The sequence below is a fragment of the Ambystoma mexicanum genome, chromosome 3p, assembly GCF_040938575.1.
Source record: "Ambystoma mexicanum isolate Mex_15411 chromosome 3p, UKY_AmexF1_1, whole genome shotgun sequence".
In the NCBI taxonomy this organism is placed as follows: domain Eukaryota; kingdom Metazoa; phylum Chordata; class Amphibia; order Caudata; family Ambystomatidae; genus Ambystoma; species Ambystoma mexicanum.
The window spans coordinates 586,538,956-586,562,058 of record NC_090925.1 but is presented as its reverse complement, the minus strand read 5'-3'; the positions used below and the strand labels follow the sequence as shown (position 1 = coordinate 586,562,058).

General features: G+C 45.4%; 1 protein-coding gene across 2 annotated transcripts in view; it reads right to left on the bottom strand.

Moving 5' to 3' along the window:
* Positions 1-23,103, bottom strand: part of HNF4A (hepatocyte nuclear factor 4 alpha) — an 801,419-nt gene that overhangs the window by 477,203 nt on the left and 301,113 nt on the right. The window contains exon 1 of one of the 2 annotated variants that reach the window (XM_069651330.1): positions 4,011-4,130. The exons of the other annotated variant lie outside the window; for it this stretch is intronic. Within the exon in view, the coding sequence (XP_069507431.1) occupies positions 4,011-4,101 (91 nt within the window). The 5' untranslated portion in view covers positions 4,102-4,130. Of the gene's footprint in view, positions 1-4,010; positions 4,131-23,103 lie in introns of those variants that run through there. 2 annotated transcript variants of the gene reach the window in all.

The following is a 23,103-nucleotide window of genomic DNA, read 5'->3' as shown; positions in this document are numbered from 1 at the left end:
TTGCTCTGGGCAACCTTTCACACCACTGTTTTTAGCCCGTCTGTGCCACTGCAAAAGGGGCCCTGCCAAATGCTAATCAGTCAGTTACTGCCAGCAATGGGATAAGCTCTGCCCGAACTGCTAGGCCAGGTCCCCTCTGCACAGAAACACAAGCAACCCCAGACGGGTTTCGGCCTTGTTGAGCCTCCTCAGTGAGGTGCAGCTTGGTTCCCTATGGCACTGCCAGAAAGGGACCCATGTCTGGGCATACCCTCTCTCACATAGGGAGACAAACTACAACCAAAAAAGTGATGGGTGGAAGGTTTTGAAATAATGTGAATCACTGAATTATTCTGAACGACTGGCATTGCTCTGGGCAACCTTCCACACCACCGTTTTTTAGTTCGCCTGCGCCATTGCAAAAGCCTGATTTGCATATGGTCTTTGCCCTTTTGTAATGGCTTGTAAGGCGAAGAACAGTGGTCTGGAGGGTTGCCCAGAGCAATGCCAGAGGTTAGGATTAATTCCAAACCTTCCAGCCATCACCCCTTTTGTTTTGCAGGAGTAGAAGCATTAAGCCTTGCTTTCACATCTATTGCACATCGCATCCATGTAAAGCACCATCGCATTTGAAATAAGCCCCCTTGTTGCAAAGTTCACCAATGGCCCACATCTTCCCCTACCGAATAACCTCACAAAGATTCAGGCTTGTTACTGATTGCTGTGTGCCGAGGTCTGCGTGGTAACCCATGCGTGCTACAATCCTGGCGCTGTCTGTGACACTGGAGGGTTTATGGTCTTTGCATCTAATGCCATTCCATCAAAATTTTTCCATCTAAAAAATGTCCATCCAATGCAATTTTTTCCTTTCTTTTTACCTCCTTTTTTTATCCTTTAAAATGCACCTGAGCAAAAATTAACCCTTTACTCCCCAAAAAAATGCATTAGATGGAAATGTTTTAGATGGAAAAATGTTGATGGAATGGCATTAGATGCAATGGCATTCGATGCAAAGACCAGATAGACACTGGAGATATAACCCCAGCTCTTCTGTGCAGTTATACAGACTGAAAGCAACAGTCTGGCTTAATTTTCTTTTTTGGGCGCCTTTCTTTTCTTGGATTTGCCCAACCCCCTACGATGATCTTGTTCTGACAAGAACGCTGCAGAGAGAGGACAGGGAACTCGTTGAAAGAAGAGACAGTGCTATTTGAGTACTAAACTGTGTACCCTGACACTGCTGCACTTTCTGGTGCCCCTTATTAGGGGGCTTTTCTCTTCACAGATGACCTCTCTCCCCCCACCTTTGTTGTTTTTGTCCCGCGTTAGAGGAAACCAGGAAAAGAATGCTGCAGTAAGGTGACCCGGAGCTGGCTGAAAGGCAAAAGCTATTCGGGACCTTCACCTAGTGTGACCATACATCCTTGTTTTCCCGGGACAGTCCGGGGAAATCACCCTCCGTCTGGGGTCCCGGGAGTTTTTTCATTTTCCAAACCCTGGGGATTGGAAGGCTGGCTGGCTGGCTCCGGTCCCGGTTTTTGCCGGGACCCGATTTCGGGAGTGTGACTTTTCTTGTGCGCAAATGGGGCGTGAATGCTTTTCACGCCCCCATTACCTCCCCCTTCCCCTCCCCGGTGCTCTCCTCCAATGAGAGAAGTGCGCCTGTGAACACACTCCCTCCCCGCCCCCCGCAACAGACCAGCGACATAGAAATAGCACTACAGTTGTATTGTAGTCCTACTTCTAGGTCTATGGCCTGTCCCATTTTTTTTTATCTGGTCACCTTACCTTCACCCCTAAACTTAACTTCTCAATCCAATGACCTGAACCAAAGCAACCCTTTCTTTGTTTCCGATCAAGCTAGCAACTTCAGTACTTCCACCAATGATTGGTTTCATGTGATAATGTCACCTGGAAAAAGTCACCAGGTAGGCAACTTTTTTTTCCTGACCCCGAAAATACTTTCTGCAAATATTCTAGGAGGGGTCTCATTTTATATTATAAACTCCAATCCTAGAATATTTGGGGAAAGTGTTTTATTTTACTGAGCGTCGATTTTTTGGGAAATGTTGGCTCCCGGCGGCCATTTGCCAGCCGACTTTATCACTGGATACCCAATAATTGATGTTCCGTCAGCTCTTACCTAAAATGCGACTATTCTTTATCGAGCGCACCGCTTAACGCAAGGTTATGAAAGCTTGTATGCCATGCATAGAACTGGCTGCTGAGAGCAGATTATAGAGACGAGCATTGGGGAGTCGGCAGAAATGGGGACACGCCCTTGGGACATTACGAGATGGCACACGGTAAATTTGCTATTTTCACATTACATTGTTACAATTTGAAGTGCATCGAGAGGAGGTTCGCCCAGATTCGCGTGCTTTGATTGGGCATGTGCCGAGGTCGGGATCACAGCTCAAGGCCCCAGGTTCCAAGACCAGCCATTTAGCCCCTGCGATCTCCTTTCATAGATCATTCCGGACCATACCAAATTGCATTCAGCCATTAGGGGGTTACACCCCCAAATGTGAGGCGGGGTCTTCCTTTCTGTACTGTAATGTTTCATTTCCTTATCAGATTTTGAATTTAAAAAAACGTACTTCAACAAATGTTATTTTGAAATAGCACACAAGTGTGATTACATGTGTACCTGGCTCTTTCGTCTGTTTCCTACTTCCAACACTCTAATTTCTACTTTCGTTGGTAAACGGGAGTTCATGTGTGAAGCTTTAAAATGTTGTCATCGTAAACAGTATTTTTTGAATACTGTTTAAAAGGCGTTTATTTCTCTGCCAGAAATGAGCCAGTTACAGTGGCGTGTTTGGTACAGATTGATGCCAGGAGCAAGAAATGCCCGACTCCACTGTAACATAATAGTATTTATCACTTTAAGGACATTTATATAAATAAAGAGGTGCTTGAAACCCTATCGTGAAGTTTGACGTTTTTTCACAGTTTGAACTCCAGATGTGTGCAGTGTGTTCGCATGGTCTAGTATTTGCACAACATAAACGACCTCTAGCTCAACCTATGGCGAAGCTAAATTAGCCAAACCCAGCCCATGTAAAATGTTCACTGCTTGCAACGTGCCACACACTGCAGCGCAGCCTCTGGCTGAAAACGTGTGCAAAGGAAGGCCTTGGCGGATATTAATCAGACAGCTCATGTATCCGTCCTTCGATTCCTAAGATGTAAAACTGTTGCTACTTCCGTTACTTTCCAAGAGATGTTACGGCTGATTTCCGTTACCGTTCATAGCAAGCATTGCACTACGACTATCATAGGAACTCATATGTAAAGAGGCAGCTGCCAGGAAGTACCGGCCTGCCAGATGTTACTCGTTATGTTGCCCTCCAGATGTTTTGCACTTCATCTCCCATCAGCCCTAGCCCACATCCCAGGGGTAAAGGATCACCGGAGTTGTAGTGTAGACTCTTAAGGTCACTGGGCTCCAAGACATTACTACAGAACAGACGCAGTTGTAGGGAGATCCTTGCACACAGTAGGGACATCTTTGTATAGCAATATGACTCCAGCTCCCAGGGAGATATACAGTCAAGTCTTGACTCAAGAGTGAAAACGCTACTGCTCAAAAGAACCCGGGACCTTTGAACTCTTTAGGGGTCACACTGGGCCCCTTCCTCTATTCTGATGGGGGGGGAGGTGGGGCCGGGGAGGACGGCGGAAAGGCCATCACCAGCGCTCAAATGAGCGTTGCACACTCTGGTGTGCGCACACCCCTTTCTTGCACTTACTTGTTTACTGTTCTATTTGCAAGTACTTATGTGTGCACATCAGCACATGCCCCACCTCCCTCCTGTGCACTTAACTGATCTGGAAGGTTCCACGGGTGAGAATGACAGTCCTCTGACGGGGAACTATCTCCTCTGCCCTTCCTCTTCCTCCCAGGGTCCCAAAAAACAACTGCGTTTGCCATTTAAAACCAGTAAATAAATAAATAACTTTAAAACAAAAACTTCGACAATAACATGATTGCTATATATGGTCACATCGTTTTCGCATTTTTGTACCTGCTTTTTCCATGAGAAATTCATCGTGGCTGGCGGCACTTCTTTTCCGGTGGGGGGCTGGCACACGGGTTGGAAATATTAAGTGTCTCATCAAGAAACAGGGTAACCCGCAAGAGCTGCGGCCAGTGCGCCCCAGTCCCTTTTCGTGAAAGGCTGGAAGGCTGCAGCGCAGGGGCAGCCGCAATAATCCTTTAATGCGTGTCACACTGAGACCGGCTGGCAAGAAGGCACCCACTTAGTAGCGCCAGACCTGTACACGTGCTCCACAGCCGCCCACGTGATCACCAGGGAACTAGAGGAAATGTCATTGGCTCCCATGTGTATCCACCATTTCAATGGTTCGAGTGGTGGATCAATCGAGTAACAATTCAATCCAGAAAGCCTTCAGGTGGAAAGTACATTTGCATTGGTCTCGAGGCTGCCTACAGAGCAGTCGGGTAACACGAGCCATAGCAGTGCACTTGCCACCGGGGTGGACTGGGAACCAAAAGAGGCCCTGGAAATAATTTTCAAAGTGGCCCCATATTACACATTTTCAATAGGCCCAACCCTTTTCCTATGACAAAAGAGGTCCAGGATGCAGAGGCCTACCGGGAAATCTCCAGAGATCCCTATAGGCCAGTCCACCCCTGCTTGCCACTCCGGATGATAGCTCAGGGGCAACGTGCTCGGTTTGGAAGCAAGACGCCACGGAGCAACACACGTTCAATCCCCGGGTCCGCGCTTAGAAATCACTGGGCATTAAGCACGTTATAAAGAACCTATCCTATCTTATCACCCTGTAAATTCAAAGCAATGGGGTTACAGAAGTGATCACTCCTGGAGCTTTTAACCACCACATTGGTGACTGTATGGGCATGCAATCCAGCTATGTTGTCTGGGGAAAGCTCTACAGAAAATTGGCCATACCCTGTGCCTTTGCCGGATTCCAGAGCCAGACTACGCATAGGTACACAGCAACAGATACAACTGTTTGTAAAGTGCTTCACCAACCGGTGAGACCTGAGCCCTGACCTGTTTCAGAAGACCTGCTGAGTGGTGCCACCTGTACGCAAGCGGGGGAGGGAAGAGCCATGCCCAACAATTGACCACATGCAAAGCCGGCCGAGGCATGGGCAGTCTGTGTGGTGATCCAGGGCCCTGCTGTTAGAATCTGTCAGAGGGGGGCCCGTCAGGCACCAGTGCCTGCCTCAACTATACCAAGAATATTGTTTTATAGGGGGTAGCTCAGCTTCCATGTACTAAGCGTGCGCAACGCCACAGTGTCGCCACAGACCACAGGGTCTCTAGAGAGCCAACCTTCTGTGGCTCTCTAGAGACCAACACCCACTCCCAGCGGCCCTTGAAACACTTGTGCATAGGCGCCTTACAAATGCCATATCATATCATATCAGATGCTGCAGGCCCCTTAACAACTACCTATAACTTTCTTTCTTCAAGCAGAGCATTTAAAGTGGGGGCGATTGACAAGTGATAGCCCATTTAAGAGAGCAGTGTTTTGGAGGAGATGTTTGCAACGTTTCTGTGTTGAGAAATGCAAATAGGCATTTTCATTCTGAAAGCACACACAAAGCACCAGTTAGCTTCCTAAATCTACACTCTCCTCCAGGCTAATTACAATATATCACACAAATCAGTTTCAAATTGCTACAGTATTTTCAGATGTTCATATTTAACACACCAAAAAGGGTTTATTTTTGGTAGAATGTGATTTTTTTTCATCACATCGTATATGAAGCCTGCATTTGACAAACACTTAAATACAAACAGGTAACCTTTTAACACATTACATGTTGTTATATGTCTTGGAAAACAAGGCAATTTTTGGGCCTTTTGCTGAATTGCAATCTGGTATTTGTAATATCCAACTCAAGGTGGAGGAATAATGCTATGATTGTACACATTTTGCTTAACATATTTCTGTCAGGATTTATATATTTGAGTGGGTACCTTAATATGGTATGAGTACCTTTCAAGTCATCTTCATATAGCAGAGTATTGTTGAAAGCCAGACATGGGGTTGAGGAGGGGAAATGATGCGAGGGCAAGTGAGTCGTGAATATTTGCTCATGGTGTGGCAAGAGAGGTTGTAATCCTGGACATTGGTGCATTTATAATTCCTCTGGGCTGTATGTTCGCTTTACAAATGAAACAAATAAATATATAAATACAATTTATTTTTCCCTGATTGTAGACATGTGCTGCTATTCTGAGCACAAGTAAAGGATACATGTTGGTGGACAGTGTAACTTTTTTCAGGGGGCGGGTACAACCCACTTGGGTGTTTTTCAGGTTGGCAAGCTTGCAAATCCTAGGGCCGGCACTGGCCACGTGTTAGGAGTCATGGAGGGTGAAAAACCCATTTTGACAAATGCCTTAGATGACAAATCTGCCTATCTGCTATACTGCCAGCATTGAACAATTTAGGGTTTACCCACCAAATGCTGCTATGATTAGTCAGAATTCAACCCAATCCCATAAGCGCAACATTACCAGCAAATAGAATGCATGGGTGTTTTTGGTTATCAGAGGATGGGGACATTCCACTCGTCCCAATTGGCCAGAATCCACTCTATAAGGTGGCCGGGATGATTTAGCCCTTCCAATTGGCTAAAATGGCATGTATACACATATTCCAAAAAATGATGGTAGATTTTGCCCACACATCCGATCGTAGGAAAGTGGAGTAGAATTCTTAGAAGCGAGTCAGTTCCGGGGTCAAGGCAAGCAGAAGGTGGAGAACTCTGATCCCACTGTGCCCATGTTCATTTCAATCGACTCTAGGTTCATTTCAATCGACTCTCTAGAGAGCCAACAGTACTCACTACGATGGGGGTCAAAAGCACACATGGCCCCATTTTGCAGATCGAACAGGACTTGTTTCACATAATGGAAGAGCTAATAATGGTCCTCATTACCATACTGGCGGTAGCCGTGCCGGTAAAACCAGCACGGTTGCCACCAGTATCATTTTCTTTTCCGGCACCCGTGAATGGGCAATTACCGGGTGTAAAGACTGGAGGGTAGAGGAGAGGCACAGAGGACCCCAGCCAAAATTCTCTATAAGGTAGCAATGGACGAGCAATCAAGGCCTAGCTTCTCAGGAGGTGATGCAGGCTGTTTCTTAAGTACAGTGTAGTCCCCAAGCCCCCACAAAGGAATGTCCACACACTGTATTACTGAAAACACAGGATTTATATAATTAATATTCAAAGGTATGTACACTATCACAATAACACACTTTGTACTCAGAAATCAACAATTGCAAATATATACAATTCTAAAGTGGTACCACCAATATTATCAGATCTCATTAAAGTGCATCAACTATACTGTCAGAATGTCACACAGATCAATATCAAGGAAACCAGCAGTAGAGAAAGGAGGAAAAGCAAGATGGTTGAAACAATAGGCAGATTACTGGCCTCTACACTTAAGCACAGTTCTGGGTGGAGATCCCCCCGCTTGGGCAACCTGTAAAATAAAGATATAGCACAAGCCCAGTCCATACATTGATCAATAAGTCTTACTTTCTCCTATAATGTTTTTACCCCCCCAATATACCTGGTGGAGCAGAATTCTTCGAAGAAGCGTCGATGGATCCTTCTTGATTCACCCCCTTTCAAGCAGGAGTCACGGATCGTCGAGAGGCGTCGAAGATGGTGAACTTGGCGTCGACGGCATCGATGAGAAGTTCGAGGGTGCCGAGACCACGATGTCGATCTAGGCGGTGCTCGTCGGCGACGTCCTGCGAGGATGAGGTGTGCGGTGCACCTCGGCGATTGATTGTTCGGGACCGCAAAGAGTTTCTGAAGAACTGTGGCCCAGCAAGGGCGTCGAGTCATTGAAGGGAGTCCTTCGATTCGAATGTTCTTAGGCAAAGGAGCGGGCGGCTCCGGTCGTCGGCGGCACGGCGTCAAGCGGTCCCCGCGTCTGGGCAACACAACTTCGACGGCCTCCAGCGGTAACACAAACCTGCAAACCCTGGTCGCGGGCAATGGACTTCGACAGCGGCGAAGTCCTGGTGCTTCACTTCGTCCCCGTCTCTAGTCGGCAGCCTTTCAAGGGTCTGACTTCCAGGGAGCTTCGGCAAAGGTTAGCGGTGCTTAATGGTCCCTCGGAGCATGAGAAGGGGGCGCCTTAGTAGGTCCTCTCTCGCATCAGTCTTCGACGAATTCGGCAGCTTTTAGATCAGGTCGAAGCAAATGCAACAGCAAGTCTTCTTCTTCCAGCTGGGCATAGAGGATCATCAGTTCCAGATACTCTTCAAGTGTAGACACAGCTTCTGAACAATTTCCAGTGGTGAGAGGTCGCCAGATATACTATTCTGTCTCTCATCCACATTGCTGGGTCACACTCAGCAGCCAATCATACAGAAGGGCATTCATGCAGTCAGTCAGCCAATCAGGCACACAGTGCATTCAGGCCATCCTCCTCCCTCTCAGACAATCAGACACTCACAACAAGGAATGTGGATTGGGACAAGTACCCAGCCATTCAACACTACACACTGCATTCAGGCCAGTTTCGGGCAGGGCTGTCTCAGTCTTTGTCTCTCATACCAGAAACCAGACAGCCACAACAAGAAGTGCATATTGGTCACACACTCCATTCACCCATGTCCCACCCACAGGGTGTACCCACAACATACAGTCACTGGGAAGGCTCCAGCCAGTCTGGACTGGACTTCACAACAACACCATATATGGAACTTCCACCCAACAGCCAGTCAGGGGGAAGGGACAGAGTCAGGGCTTCCCAGGATTTTGGGAAAACAAGGTAACAGGCAATAGAAAGCAAGAGGCCACAAGGGCCATCTTGTTTTCCATCAGGAATCAACTGATTCCAATGGCAGGTCCTGGGTATCCCAAAATGGAGGATACTCCGAGCACCTGTCAAATTCAGCATGGAGCTGCCACCAGCCCATACCCTGCTCTGTGGGCCACCCACAGGTGCCCAAAAACATACACTAGGGGCACTAAGGGACACTAAGGGGATACCCTTATGGCACCCCCACCCACGGGTGCCATAAGGGTATCCGATGGGTCTGTACACCAAACCAAGAACAGGAAGAGCTGCACAGCCAGGAGTCCCACATGGACTCCTGGGCAGAAAACAATAAAGAACACAAAGGTAAAAGGACTACAGGACAAGGGCAGGGAGGCCCTGTCCCTCCAATGCATTTCCAGCATCACACCAGGTCATTATGGCCCCATAGGGCTCAATGGGAAAGGGGAGGTCGGATGCACCGGCACCATTGAGAATGGTGCCGGTGCATCCGACATGCTCTGCTCGCGGGTGCCAGTAACTCCGACCGGTCAGACCTGGCAGGCGGGAAGGCACCCGCGAGCAGAACTCATAGTTTGCAGGTCCGGTAACAATGGTACCAGCAAGTTTACCGGTACTGTTGTTTCATCGGACCGGCAAACTTATAACGAGGCCCAATATCTTTCTGCATCGCTGCACAATAGTCCAACAGAATAGACAAATACCATGCCTGAAGCTGATATAATTGGTGAAAACATTCACCTGATTATTTGCTCAAAACGCTTCCACATGTCGTGATTTCTAAGGTCAAATGGAAGGAACATTCAAAGGGTAAAGCAAAAAGAATACCATTGGCTAATATTGGTTGTGATGTATTTTTGCTGCGGTATACGCTTGTTGCATGCATACTAGGAGAGACACATGCAGTTTAAAATCTACAACAAACAGGAATTCCTTTAATTAGGAAGTAGAAAAGAGCATGAAAAAAGAAGTATAGGGTGTCTCTGTTGCTTTATAAAAAAAAATGAAACAATGAAAAAAAAAATGAAACTCGCAAGGGTAAAAGTGCAGTGAGGAAAATGGCGCCGAGCAAATAACGGGCAACCAATCTTGACCGCAAAGAGTGTGTCAGATAAATGGAATTCTGGAACTTTCTTCTAGAAGTTGGGTGACCAGGTTTTGAAAATAAAAATCTGGGACAGGCCATTGACATAGAAGTAGGACTACAACTTCAGCGGTGTACTCTATGTGGGTGGCCTGTCCCTTGTCATGTTACAGGAACAGAACGCTTATTAGGACCTGGAGGAAGGTGGAAGGTATGAGGATGGGGTGAAAAGCGAGTGATGACAGCACCCGGGGTGCCGAGACTATTTTAAGTTTTAAAACCCCATCTGGGATTTGGGGATTGGGTGATTGCCACCCTGGTTTTTTGCCAAACCGATAGAAAAATCATAATATCGGGCCACAAACCAGGATGGTGTCCACCCGATCCCCAAATAGTGGAACAGGGTTTTTAAACTTTAAAAAGTCTCAGGACCCCGGGACAGAGGCATAAATACCCAGAAAGTCCCGACAAAAACCGGGACGTCTAGTCACCCTATCTAGAAGTCATGTGAACAGAAGGAGTGACTGACCCATATTGGGTTGCAGTGATGCAGGTTTGAAACGAAATGGGCCTACTTAAACTTATCTTTAGCTTTTTGTATTAGTAAATAGGATTAATCAGGTCTTTCCTCTTTCACTTGTTTCAGTCTAATCTGATTTAACGCTGTTGTCGCTGTTCCTCTGTTAAAGAAAATAAAGTGCTGTTCTCGTCGATGCGGCGTGCGTACATTAGGCTACATTAGGCTCAAAGCCCAGTCTGCATCCAACGGCCCATGCAGGGAACCTGGACAAATGGAGGGTATGCTGGGAAGGGAAGGAGAAATCAATGAACGCAAACTAGTCTGCAAACTCACTGCACGCAGAGGTTGCATACTGTGCAGGTGAAAGGGCTTTACCTGAGAATAAGGGGTGACATCTGTGCAACAATATAAAAACGTAGTGCTTGTAGGCACGTTGAAACGGGCCCTGGCAGTGTCCCTCTACCTATGTCTGCTGGCATGCGTCATACAAAATAATGGTAACACCTGTGAGGAAAAGGAAACAGAATTCAAAATATGCTGTTGATGTCATGGTGCTATTGTTTCCCGACCCATAGTCCCCACACACCCAGTCATAAAAATGAGAATATTCCAAAAGTTGAATGGAATTTAGTCAGTGGATGTAGTATATCCTTGTGTGTTATTTTTCTCCCTGAGGAGTATCAAGGTCACAGCCAGAAATATATTCTATAAACAGGGTTCCTAGTTGCTAGGTGCCCCCTCTGCTTACCTCAGCTGAAAACACAAGTTATACTATGCTGACATCTTAGAATCAGACACACACTGTGTGAGGAATACGACCATCCACAGGTGTGCTCGCCTGGGCTTTTTTGAAGTTTTGTAATGAAAATGAATGATAGGAGATCAACCTCAGAAAATGTGCGGGGCTAATCCGCTCATATTTTCCTCTGCTCACCGCACAACAAACACATTGTCAAGTGTACTCTGAGGAGGCACAGCCTACATGTGCAGTCCTCCCTGTCACATTTAGCTGGAATGTGACAACCACAGGTACATCAAAGCATCTCAGGAAGGGGGAAGGCAACACCTTCCTCTGGCCATGGCCATCCTAATTAAAATATCAAAGGCCCCATGGATCTGCCCTTTCTATTGTCTAAAGGTTTTCTGGTGGCAGTGCATACTGATGAGAGTTAATTGAAACAGGCTTGCGATAGGCCTGAGTGCAGAATGGACAAAAGGAGGCAGGACGCTAACACCTCTTTCATATGCAATGTGTCAACTTGAATCTAACTCACACCCCTGTATGAAGGGCAGTGAATGGCATGTGTTCCTACACTTACTGCATACAAATTAAATAAGAACTGCAGTATATATATTTTTTCAAAAAAACCTGTGTCCACCGAGTCCTTGTTTGAAAACTCAGGATTTAGTATTTCTATTTCAGCAGTTAGACCTCTATGACCTTGCTCAATCATATTGTTTATATAATTGTACCTACCTGGGCAGAGCAAGGCCAAGCGCCCCGTCCAATATTTGTTCTAAATGTATCTCATACTATACTATTTCTCCCCATTACTGCACCTTCTTTTTATGTACCAACACTTTACCCCTTCACTAACCACTTTAGCATCACCAATTCAAGCACTGAAACACTGTAAGGGCACCCTACGAAAGGACAGCCATAACTTCTGGTTGACATTTCCTGCCAACCAGCCAAATAAAGACACAAACACTTAGTTTTCCTGTTTTGAAAACTCATTTAGGGCTAATAGAGTGTCAAAATATCAGGGATTGAAAGCAAATGTCAGAGTTGATTCTGCTCAAAAGCACTCAACGTTTTGTGGCCAGTGGACAGGTGAAAACACACGATTTTGTATTTAGCGGGTGAAACCATGTTCACTTATATGGCCGAGTAAGTGGCTTGGCGGGTAAGAGAGCTGCTTATATGACAGGTCTCACCTGCCAAAAGTGTGTGAGTTTAGAGGTATGCAGCTGCTACCTGTGAGCAGATGCTCCAAGTTCTGAACCCACGAGGCAACGTCATAGCCAGCAATATCAATGCCGCCGACAGATGTTGTGAGTGGGGACATGAAACTGCGCTTATGTGACGATAAAGGGCAAGTGCAGCATGTCTTGGCAATCAAACAATGGCTTTATAGAGGAACTCCCCATTCATTTGTTGTTTTCAGATTTTGTATGGACTGCCAATGATTTCTCGTAGGTTTTTACAGTTGAGTTGCAAGTGCCTGCCTGACAGATCACGAGAAAAGACATGTCACAACATATCGCATTAATGACCTCCTGCCTTACTAACTAACCCTTACTCATAGCCTTACCTTTACGGCAGCCTGAGCATTAGAGAGGTTGTGATCGAAGTCCTCTACCTCACTGGCCATAGCAATGACTTAATTTCTCTTACCGGAAACTCTTGTTCCCCTGTCAGTATAGAAAAATAGATACCTCTCATGACCAATGGCAATGTATCATATTGGCCGACGACCAACCGTCTCATGCACTAAACGTCAGAAATACAGACTCATAAGTTTGACCAATGTGTGGCCATTTTGATGTAGCTAGAATCGCCATTTTGTTCTCTAACGTTCGCTCATTGCTTTTTGTTCAAAACTGCTTAGCCGAAAGCTTATTCTGCTTATTATGCTTATTATGCTTCACTGATTACTTTGTTGTTCAAAGTGAAAGAGCAAGGCCGCGAGGCTGGGAGTTATTTGTTGAAACATAATGTAGTCAGCCCCAAAGAGGAATGCCCAATCCCCTCCCACATATAGCCTTGGAGGAGAGCAACACGGCATTTAATCATTTCACTGATGCCAGCCAGTCTTGTTAATATGGTAGAAATGCTAGAACGAAACAGCTAAAGGCTTGAATTATGCTTTTCTTACGGCCCCCCTTTCCTAAGCCCAGTAGAGCGTGCTGACTCCCAGGACACAAATAGCAAATAGGAGATAGCGAGGCCTGGAATGTGGCCCCTACGCAGCTGTCCTGCAAGAACAGAAGCACTGTGTTCTGTTCAACAAAGAAATATGTCTCTAGACTCGCGATGTTGCATATTGTTGCTAAAATAGATGTTGAAGGTGTCATATTCGTCGAAATTGTCAATCATCAGACCCAGTTCAAAGAAACTGTACAATGGGCGTAATGAACATGTCATGAATGATTGCAGGATGTCCATTTTGTATATATGTAACTGATGTACGTTATTTGCTCTCTTGCGTCCCTCGAGGTCTGGAGACACACGTCACGGGGCGTGAGACCGAGTTGGCCAACTGAGACTATTTGCTTTGCAATAAACCCTAGCTTTTGGGAATACAACCTCGTGTATGGCGTGTCAGTTCGTGTGTGGTGATTTGCCTTGTTTCCACTACGCGAGGGTCCATTAGGGGCCCCTTCAAGATGGCACCCAAATAGGGACCCTCCCCCACTTGGCGGAGAGAACGGCAAGGATTGGACGATCGAGCCGGGTTCAAGAGGTGTTCGGGGTGCCACTGTGTAAGCGATGATACTCCTATGCTGATCTGCGTACATCTGATCCCTGATCGACGTGCCCGGCCAGAGAACAAGGAGGCGAGGGTCCTGAATCAAGGCAGAGCCAAGAGACGCAGACACAACGTCATTGGTTGCGTCAGTGTACGGACAAATTGTGTCTTGGAAGACAACTTGACTTATCAGGTGAGTCGTACCCCGATTCGAAATAGCCCTGATATTGGTTGACAGTTGACTTTGCAAAATCAAACGCCCAGTGTAAGGTTGATTAGCCGAGGGTAAGGGTAAAACATGCCTGGGGTATTGTCCACCCTAGCGGGGTTTTTCCGCTGCGGTAGACAATCTTTGGAAGATGGCCAAGTTGCACCACCTCGGGGAACGCCGGTGTACGAGATGTATGTGAAGTATGGTATCGGTGCGATAATGTTCTGTGAGATTTGGCATAAGCAAACCAGAAACCAAGAAGATTTTCAGTGGCCGATTAATGGGAGTTTTGAGATTGAGAGAATAGATAACTTGGAGAAGGTGTTGATAAGAAAGAAAGCACGTCCCGCAGCATTCGATATCCTTAGGGACTGGAGAAGGGAAGATACGATTCGTTGGAGAAGTAGAGAGAAACATGCGCGCAGGCATAAATCAAAAACTGAAATAGCGGAAAAAAAGGAGGAGGAGGAGTGGACTGAGAGTCTGAGAAGGACAGGTAGACGCGAACAGTTCAACATAGAAAGAATATACCCACAACAAGAATTGCATATAGCAGATGATTTAATAGAAAAAATGTTGACCGATACAAAGCGGGGTCCAAGACCAGAAAGTAAAACAAACGCGTCAAGAACCACTATTTAGCCCCCTCCTGTTGCCCAAACCCCCGCGCCCCTCTCAATGGTTGAAATCCTAGCACAGCTGCAGACTGCGCACATAGCACCTCCCATTAGCCAGCCAGTACCACAACAGTCACTTCCCGTTCCTGTTATCCCATCCGCACCTCCCGCCATATAAACAGACACAGTCCCGTCCGTCCCAACCACGGTTGAACTTGAAACTACAGAGGCGAGAGATGGGACTGTACAAAGTGGATGCACAAGAGTGACCCGCAGTGCGATCAGCAAGGAGAGGAAGCGGGAATTGCAAGTTCAGGCAGAGATGTATATAGATGGGAACGATGGGACGACAGCATTGGCCTCGATGTATGACTTCCGAAGAAGCAATGAAAGAGAAGTAGTGTTGGAATGCATGGGTGAATATTTAGTGGGAAGATGGAAACAGTTAATTGGGAAATTACCGCCACAACGATTGTTAGATTTAAATGCATTAGCATGTTGTAGAGAAAGAGATGAAGAAGTAAGGGAACATGTATATGGACTTTTTGAGCTTAAAAATGAACTTGATAATGAATATGCTGAAATGTTTACCCCACCTGGGTATAGATGCAAGGACGTTGGGAAAGGGAGGATGCAAAAGGCGATTGTTGATGAGTTATTATTGTTAAAACAGGTGGGGGAGGATTTGAGAGCATGCTTATTGAAGACGAGAGTGCTACTTCAGCAAGTAGTGGGACACAACAGAGGGAGGGGGAACGCACAAGGAAGGAGTAATTCAAATATGCATGCAGGACTGTTGGGGCAGAATCAGTGTGCATACTGCAAAGAGGAAGGGCACTGGAGAGCGCAATGCCCACATTTGCAAAATACAACTGGGGGTGGTCAGAGAACACAGCACCGGGGGCACTCAGGAGCAAATGGATCGAAAAGAAATAATATGCCGCAGCACCAAAGTAACCAAGGATGTCAGAATCAAGGTCAGCATCAGAACACTACCAACCAGAGTCAGGACCAGAGTAACCAACAACATGGGAATACCCAGAATGGGGGAGCTAGAGGAAGGGATGGGAACATTTTTGATACACAACAAAATGCGTATTACAGCAATAGCAGTGATTACACATCGGACGATGTGTTATTCCCTCAATAGGACAGTCCTAACATAAGGCAACTGTCCAGTAATTAACCCAGTGTCCCAATCAGTCCCAGTAACAATAGGTCCATTCACTGAGCATTGTCCATTTCTCTTAACAGATAATTGTGGTGAAAACCTTTTGGGATTGAATTTATTGAAAAAACTAGGTGCAGTTATTCATTGCACTCCCCATGGTGTGTTTTTAACAATTTGGCCCCAAGATGCACAGGAGTCTGAATTTTTGTCTAAACCCTTGCCAGGAGTGTTGAGTAAGGTGCCAATCTGTATATGGGCAATAAATGACAATGATGTGGGATGCTTAAAGATAGAGCAAGTAAAAGTGATTTTGAAAGAAGGGGTCACGCTGCCGCGTATTCCACAGTACACAATTTCAGCTGACGGAGAGCAAGGATTGAAAAGGATTGTTTCAGATTTGGTGAAATTAGGAGTAATTGAGGAAATTGCAGGTAGTACATGCAACAGCCCCATTCTTCCGGTATACAAGAAAGGAGATAACAAGGTACCTTATTGTTTCATCATTGATCTACGCGCGTTAAACAAGGTAGTCGACACTCAATTTCCTTAGTGCCAGACGTCACCACCATTTTGACAATGATACCTGCATCAGCAGAATACTTTAGCGTGATTGATTTAAAGAATGCTTTCTTTAGCATTCCAGTGAGCAAGGATAGTAGATATTTGTTTGCGTTCACTTTAGGAGGATGGTCATTGACATTCACGCGCATTCCACAAGGATGCATGGAAAGTCTAAGTATTTACAGCAGGGCATTGAAGGAACAACTAGATATGCTAGAGCTACCAACAGGTTGTGTATTGCTACAATATATAGACGATCTGTTGATCGCTGCAGACACCGAGAAGATTTGTAAAGAAAGTGCCATTTTACTATTAACACACTTAGCAGTGCATGGCCACAAAGCCAGCTTGAAAAAATTTCAGTATTGTCGAAAGGAAGTGGCGTATTTGGGCTACTTACTTTCGAAAGAAGGGAGAAGACTAACGCCAGAGAGAATAGAGAGCATTTCTGGTATGCCTATTCCAAAAACACAGAAAGGAGTCAGAGCCATAATAGGCATGGCTTCTTATTGCCGGCAGTGGATTGGAAACTTTAATTGTCAAACCAATGGTGGCATTGACGTAAAAGGATGCTGTGATGCCTTTGCAGTGGAATGAAGAATATCAGAGAGCATTTGAGTTATTGAAAATTGCATTATGTTCTGCTCCAGTTTTGGGCACACCAAATTATGAGAAGATTTTTAGACTGTTTGTATGCGAAAGTGAAGGATGGGCATTGGCTGTTTTGACACAGGAACAAGGTGGAAGAAATAGGCCATGCAGCTATTTTTCTTCCGCGCTGGACCCTGTAGCGCGCACTGCCACGATGTTTGCGAGCTGTTGCAGTGGCTGCTGCGTCAGTGAAACAAACGGAAGGGATGGTATTGGGGCACACTTTAATTTTGATGGTGCCACATGCCATAGACATTCTAATAAATAGAACACAGACGCAACACCTCACCTCTGCTAGACTGACTAGATATGAAATCATCTTATTTGCGCCCTACATCCAAATTATGAGGTGTAGCGCTTTGAATCCAGCAGAATTAATGCCAATGCCCACAGAAGAACTTGGTGACAACGAATCACCTCCCCATGATTGTTTAATGGTTACTGAGGAAGAAACAAAGGGGAGAGTTGATTTAAGTGACACCCCACAGAAAGAGCCAGATGGAGAGTTATTTTGTGACGGCTCCTGTTTTAAATTACCTGATGGCACATCAACTGTCGCCTACGCTATCACTACTCTAGAGAGCATTGTAGAAAGCAAAAGAATCCCCTACAACTCGGCACAAGCCGCAGAAATAATAGCCTTGGCCAGAGCCTGTGAGATTTCTGAGAATTTAAACGTAAACATATATACTGATAGCCAGTACGCCTTTGGTGTGGTTCATAACTTTGGCCGACCCTGGGCTGAGAGGGGTTTCTTGACATCATATGGGGCCAGAATCCAACATGGCCCTTTGATTGTATGATTGCTGTCTGCACTCACGCTTCCAAAGCACCTAGCAATAATGAAATGCGAGGCACATAAAAGAGTGACATGTAAAGTGGGAGAGGGAAACACATTTGCAGACCGGATTGCGAAACAAACTGCCACTGATGTAAATACCAAAATGATGACAGTAGAGTCTGAGGAAGTGCCTTGCATGATAGAAGATGGGATTGCCACTGTCAAAGAAATGCAGGCCGAAGCTACTGCTGATGAGATACAAGGGTGGGCTGAGGGCTCTGCTGAATTAGATTTGGAGGGTTGTTGGGTGGACAAGAGAACTAAAAACTGGATGTTGCCGAATTCCTATGTAAATGCAATGGTCACAATGGCCCACAGCCCTACCCACATATGTGCCAAGAAAATAATCCAGCATCTAGCTACGGTATGGGAGAATGTAAACATAAAAAAGAATGCAGAGAGGTTGGTCCAGAACTGCATCACGTGCTTACAGCACAATGTAGGAAAGGGAACAGTGACTCCAATAGGAAGTTTTGGCCCTCCCTCTATGCCTTTTGAGGTAATCCATTTTGATTTCATAGAAATGGAGCGATGCCAAAACTTGAAATATGTTCTAGTGGTAATATGTGCATTCAGCAAATGGGTGGAAGCATATCCTTTAAAGGACTGCACAGCAATGAGCACGGCAAAAGTAATGCTAAAGGAATATTATTCCCGGTTCGGCCTGCCCCGTGTCATATGGTCAGATAACGGTCCACATTTTGTGGGCACAGTGATATTACAGATATGTGCAGGTCTCCAGATTGATAAGCGATTCCATTGTTCGAGACATCGAGTTTGGCCGGTCTTATTGAAAGCCATAATGGAATCTTAAAATCTAAGATCAGTAAGATATGTGCAGGAAGCAAGATGAGTTGGGTGGACGCATTACCATTAGCGCTATTGTGCATGTGCACGTCAGTACAGGCAAGGACTGGGCTCTCCCCGTATGAAATTGTCATGGGGAGGCCGGCGAATGTTTGGTGCGCACCTCAGCCTAAGCGGCTTTGCGAAGGTGAGCATCCTGTGCTTAGTACTTATTGTGGACTTTTAATACAGAAACTGTGTTTGATTCATCAGCAGGTGCAGGAGGCTTTACCCGTGAGGTATACTGGTCAGGGGCACGCGCTGGAGCCAGGAGACTGGGTGCTACTTAAAAACTTCGAACGAAAATCATCGTTAGCACCCAGATGGCGTGGCCCCTATCAAGTACTTATGGCAACGCAAACGGCGATTCGTGTGGATGGGAGGAAGGCGTGGATCCATGCCACGCACGCCAAAAAGATCCCATCGCTGCTCAAACACTTGCCTGACCGAAACGACCAGAAAGAAACAGACTGTTGCCAGTCTCTTACTGCAGAATCTGCCTAATCTTGAAGTGAAGCTTGAAGCGAAGCCTGGAAGATTTGCTATAAAGGAGAAAGGGCAAAGAGTGCCCCAACGTTGGCCAGCTGAATCTGCATCACTGCGGGCCGACCCAAAGCGTGTACCACTTTGGCACCCACCAGCATCTGCAATTGTGCCACAGCCTGAAACGAAATCTGCATCACCACTGTGGCACATACAGCCACTTGTTATTGCACCACAAGACTCCGAGTTTGAATCTGGGAGTGCACCGGCACTATTCATTGACCACACTGTACCAGGAGCTAAACGGTACAATCTGCGGCTTCGAAAGAAGGAGTGATCGAATCTGCATTTCATTGATCTTTCATCATTGCCTCTGGTTCCCATCACGGATGGAGAGGGAACTGGAGGTCTAGAGGAGAGAAGCATGAGAGTTGTGCAAATCGGGCAACACAAGACTCGAGCCTCCTCGGTGCGATCATAAAAATCCATGTGTCCGTAACCTGAGTGAACAAGCGGGGCACACATGGTACAAAGGCAATTGATAAACTGCTCTGGAGTTCTTTTGAGCAACGTGCAAATGCATAATGATCTTACCTAAACGAATAAGCAATCCAGGCTGCTAAGAACTGGCAGAATGAACTGTTGACATTTATCGAACTTATTGACATTCGGACGAGTGCCACAAGGAGAGACATTCACGATGACCACTGTGGAAGAAGGACTGTGAGAGAGAGAATGCCAGAACCAGCTTTAGCCTCCTCCTGCACCGCTGCTGATAACAAATTAGGTATAAAGACTGAAAAGTTAGAAAAAACACATTGTCGAAAAAACTGTATGCTGATCTTAACAATAGTTATGTGCGTTATGAGTATGTTAGCACCAATAATGACAGCGTTGATACTATGGTACGTGGAAGCAACGCACCCATTGAATATGCTCTTGCCAGTAATTAATATCTCTACCACTGAAAGCCCGGTTCATGTAATTACTTACACCTTGTCGCCAATGGAGGAGAGGCACAGAGAAGGATATGGGAATAATACCCTATTGCTCATAATGAACATGACACATGTAATTTTAAAGAAAAATAATTGCTGGGTATGCGCCCATTTACCGCAGAATGCTGGAAAGGGAATTGGTTGGTACCATTAAGTTCTGCATGCAGTGCATCACTGAGTGCATTATTTTATGGGAAATGGAATAAGAGTGATACGGGTTAATTAGATAAAACAAACATGAATGAATTTGAGGAAATAATTATGAGACCTGCAGGCTGTTCTATATTTCATAAAGCACGAATGATAATCCAAAAACCTACGCCTAAACCTTTACGACGAGATAGATTGTCTCCACCATCCAAAACGTCAGTAATCACGTTTCGTGTTAGAGCAGAAGAAAATAAAGATGCAATGCCCCCTACCTATACAGTGAATTATAGCCCACAAACTGTCCCTTTTTGCCTAAAGAAGAAAGGCTCCTATTCAGTAGGAACGTTTACTGGTTGCATGAATACAGCAATTCTCAAAAGAGAAGTAGAACCAGTGTATGTAGGTGATCCCGTTTATTTTATATGCGGAGAAAAAGCATATCCCTGGTTACCCAGAAACTGGGGAGGCACATGTTATTTGGGTCTACTGTTCCCAGGAGTGTTCCTCTTGGAGACAGCAGATGTAGCTAGGCTATCCAGATCTAGGCCGCGAAGAAGTACAGAAGGCGCTTTGATTACAGAAGACTTAGCAAAATCATTTGTACCATTTCTGGCCCAAGCAATAAATTCCTATAACATAAGGCAACTGTCCGCAATATTAGAGAATTCAATAAACATAACAGATATACTATACAACATGACGCTAGAAGAAAAGGGGATTAGATTAATGACGTTGCAAAATAAAATGGCTCTTGATGTAATCCTGATTGATCATGGGGGGGTTTGCAAAATCGTAGGATCAGCGTGCTGCGTATTCGTAAATGACTCCTCCCCTATAATTTTTGAAGCGATAAGAAAGTTACACGTCATGAGTTCTGAACTCCATACCATGAATGGGAACTGGGAGGCAGGGTCCTGGTTCTGGGAGATATTACGTGCGTGGGGATGGAAGTTAATTGCAATACTAGTAGTAGTGTTCAGAATATTTATGACTTGCTGTTGTTGCATACACTGTCTGCCCCTAGTTTGCACTGAGATAAGTGAAGAGTGTATGCATATGGTAACTCAAAAACAAAGACATGACCAAGATCATAAAGATACTCATGAAATAAAAACAATAGAATAATTCATGGCCATAAATATTGGTGAGAATGAAGACGCATATAGTGGCATGCAAGATTCAGGTTCAAATTCAAATTCAGATACTTCAGACACATCATCAGAGGAGGATGCAAGGTATGGATAAGGCGTTTGGCAATCGGCCAAAAGGAGGGGTTTGTCAGTCTAGAAAAATAGATACCTCTCACGACCAATGGCAATGTATCATATTGGCCGACGACCAACCGTCTCATGCACTAAACGTTAGAAGTACAGACTCATAAATTTGACCAATGTGTGGCCATTTTGATGTAGCTAGAATCGCCATTTTGTTCTCTAAAGTTTGCTCATTGCTTTTTGTTCAAACATGCTTAGCCGAAAGCTTATTCTGCTTATTCTGCTTATTATGCTTCACTGATTACTTTGTTGTTCAAAGCAAAAGAGCAAGGCCGCAATGCTGGGAGTTATTCGTTGAAACATAACGTAGGCAGCCCCAGCGAGGAATGCCCAATCCCCTCCTGCATATAGCCTTGGAGGAGAGCAACACAGCATTTAATCATTTCACTGATGCCAGCCAGTCTCGTTAATATGGTAGAAATGCTAGAAAGAAACAGCTAAAGGCTTGAATTATGCTCTTCTTACGGCCCCCCCCCTTTCCTAAGCCCAGCAGAGCGTGCTGACTCCCAGGACACGAATAGCAAATAGGAGATAGCAAGGCCTGGAATGCGACTCGTTCCCCGTATGCAGTTTGCCTGCAAGAACAGAAGCACTGTGTTCTGTTCAACAAAGAAATATGTCTCTAGACTCGCAATGTTACATATTGTTGCTAAAATAGATGTTGAAAGTGTCATATTCGTCGAAATTGTCAATAATCAGACCCAGTTCAAAGAAACTGTACAATGGGCATAATGAACATTTCATGACTGATTGCAGGATGTCCATTTTGTATATATGTAACTGATGTATGTTGTTTGCTCTCTTGCGTCCCTCGAGGTCTGGAGACACACGTCGCGGGGCCTGAGACTGAGTTGGCCAACTGAGACTATTTGCTTTGCAATAAACCCTAGCTTTTGGGAATACAACCTTGTGTCTGGCGTGTCAGTTCGTGTGTGGCGATTTGCCTTGTTTCCACTAGGCGAGAGTGCCCTAAGGGCCCCTTCATCCCCACAGTCCTTATTTCCTGCTATATACGCTACATACTGTTCAACGTGAAGAAGACACATATGTTCCTACCTCCTGCTTCCCAGATTCTTTCTATAGCGATAACATTGACTGGAGTTTATCTAAACAGCAACATAGACTGTCTTATCAGCGAATCAGATCTTTTGTTTATGTCAATAATTATTAGACTTTGTCCTAGTAGACCAAGTTCTACAACTATACGCTATTGTAAAATATATAGCTGAAATGTTTGTTCAACAATGTCAGACTCAGACCTTGACCGGTCCCATCTTCTCTGATGTACGCTGGAGCTTCTCTTTATAGACTGTACACCACATTATGCTTTTGACCCTCAGCTTGACTGATTTTCTAAGATTTAGTTGTATAGACCCATAGAGTTTCTCATGACCGCATTGACAGACTTTGTAAACTCTAACGGGG